Source organism: Trachymyrmex cornetzi, unplaced genomic scaffold (genome assembly GCF_001594075.2).
Source record: "Trachymyrmex cornetzi isolate Tcor2-1 unplaced genomic scaffold, Tcor1.1 scaffold239, whole genome shotgun sequence".
Taxonomy (NCBI): Eukaryota; Metazoa; Arthropoda; class Insecta; order Hymenoptera; family Formicidae; genus Trachymyrmex; species Trachymyrmex cornetzi.
In genome coordinates this window covers 5,157-5,560 of record NW_017297050.1, presented here as the reverse complement: position 1 = coordinate 5,560, position 404 = coordinate 5,157, and the positions used below count along the sequence as shown (strand labels likewise).

Here is a 404-nt window from a genome sequence, read left to right as displayed (position 1 = left end):
TCGCGTAGTGAGATCGTTGTGCCGCTCGCGGACGCTCCTTGCGCTCCGTCGAGCTAGTGACTCTCGCGAACGCGGCTACTCGCGTCTCGCTCGTGCATTGACTCTTGCGGAAAACGCGATTTGCGTTCCGCCCGTAACATTGACTTTCGTCGACGCGACGAGCTCCTCGTTTCGAAAAATAATTCGCGAGTGCCGCTACGAGCGCCCCGATTCCAAACGTACCTCACGATGGCCGAGGAAACCGAGAATCTGATCTTAGCGCAAGAGTACAAAATTGATGCTCTCAAACGCGTGCTCATCAACTACAAGAAGCTCCCGAAGGCGAGCGTAACGGTGCCGACGATCCAGAGCCGCATCTCCCAGCTGAAGGAGCTCTGGGCCGCCTGTAGCAGCCAACACGTCCT

General features: G+C 57.4%; 1 protein-coding gene across 1 annotated transcript in view; it reads left to right on the top strand.

Moving 5' to 3' along the window:
• Window positions 1-228: 228 nt before the first annotated feature.
• Window positions 229-404, top strand: part of LOC108761073 (uncharacterized) — a 3,436-nt gene continuing 3,260 nt past the window's right edge. The window contains exon 1 of the mRNA XM_018507408.1: window positions 229-385. Coding sequence (XP_018362910.1) covers window positions 229-385 — 157 coding nt within the window. The remainder of the gene's footprint in view (window positions 386-404) is intronic.